This window comes from Trachymyrmex cornetzi, unplaced genomic scaffold, assembly GCF_001594075.2.
Source record: "Trachymyrmex cornetzi isolate Tcor2-1 unplaced genomic scaffold, Tcor1.1 scaffold332, whole genome shotgun sequence".
NCBI lineage: Eukaryota > Metazoa > Arthropoda > Insecta > Hymenoptera > Formicidae > Trachymyrmex > Trachymyrmex cornetzi.
Window position 1 is genome coordinate 14770 of NW_017298026.1, and position 1574 is coordinate 16343.

The 1574-nt window shown below is 37.0% G+C and overlaps 1 protein-coding gene across 1 annotated transcript in view; it reads left to right on the forward strand.

Moving 5' to 3' along the window:
• Positions 1 to 1237, forward strand: part of LOC108762993 (uncharacterized) — a 15915-nt gene extending 14678 nt beyond the window's left edge. The window contains exons 3-5 of the mRNA XM_018510277.1: positions 23 to 93; positions 191 to 383; positions 1044 to 1237. Of these exons, the coding sequence (XP_018365779.1) occupies positions 23 to 93; positions 191 to 383; positions 1044 to 1237 (458 nt within the window). The remainder of the gene's footprint in view (positions 1 to 22; positions 94 to 190; positions 384 to 1043) is intronic.
• Positions 1238 to 1574: the final 337 nt, after the last annotated feature.

Here is a 1574-nt window from a genome sequence, read left to right on the forward strand (position 1 = left end):
AATTTATAACGTTTTTCTCCAGCATATCGTTGTCGACAACCAACGCGTGGTGCGGCTGCAATTAGCCAAGGAGTTGGGGATCCTCAAGATCCCGTTGGTAAGAGATTATTATAAATTATACATTCTAATTCTAATTCTAATTCTAATTCTGATTCTATTTCTAATTTAATTGTACTGTTTCTTTTTTCAGGAAACCCATCGCAGCCAGGTATACGTTCGGGGTTTCATAAACATTTACAATTGGGTGACGACGCGTGCGGAGAGGGAGGTGGAACGGTTATTCAGAGAGCATTATACGGACGTGTGGGACGACGATAGTCTGTTTTTGGCGGAACTATTTGGCCTCCAGCCGTACGAGGATCCTGAACCCGAAGAATGGTGGTGTAAGTATATACATATATATATACATTTTTTTTTTCAATTAAATATATATATATATTTTTTTTTCATTTTTTTTTTACAGAAAGCTGTGGAGAAGGAATTTTTATTCTGTGCAACTAATTCGAAGAACCGCGCAAGGAACATAAACGCTTGCTTTATCGGTAAAAAAGAAGACTCCAGCATCCCCTTAAACCGATGTTCAAAGTTAAAGTGGTCGATCATATTGAACAGTTAGTGCAACATTTTGATACTCGAATCTCAACGAAATATGTAATAAAAGTTTCATAACATACTCGAATCGCAATTGAAAGTATTAAAGTTTTTGACACAGTAGTTTTTAGGGATGCTATTCTGCAACTGTTTTTACACGCCTGCTGACAGTTGTCGTTGAGTAGCTTTCTTACCATACAAAATATCTGCGCAACAACATCGATAACTGTCGGTAGGCGTTTAAAAACAGTTATAGAATAGTACTGAGCGCTCAGTAAGCTCTCGTATCTGTTTGGTCTATATTTTTGGTCCATATTCAAATGGAATATGCCAAACAGATGCAAGAGCTCACTAAGCGCTTAGTTAGCGGTTATAGTACTGAATGCATCCATTGATAGAGATTTGACAACATTAAAAAGGAGAATCAATTTCTGTAATTCATTAAAACAAAGCTTTGCACACGCGAACTCTTCTTTGCTTAAACGATCGATTTTACTCCAGTAGTTCGTCAAATACAAATGTTAAGCCAGCGGCACACGAAGCTTGTTTACCTGCTGAATTCCTAGCTGGATCAGATTCTTGCCACCGTATTGGCTGCGGTGCTGACAGTGCCAGTATGGCAACCAATCCGATGGCAATAATCTGATCCATAATAAGACATACTGATAATCAAACGTGCATGTTTCAAGTGTAGAATCACCATTTGAGCCGGTTTCAACGCCAATTATTTAATCAGCCGTGGAACTGATGACTAATCACGTTTGCTGTTTAGTAGAATTGAGCACTTACGGTTGACAGTGAATCACCGATTAGGGTTAATCGAGTTGATGTTTTTTCTTCAAGGATATTCTTATAATGATATGTAACATTAGTATAAAAGATTTGATATCAACAAAACTGGCGCCAAGTTAAATTCCATGTAATTCGTGCGGATACCAAATTATATAAATAATATTAACTTTAATGATATCATTCCTACAAAA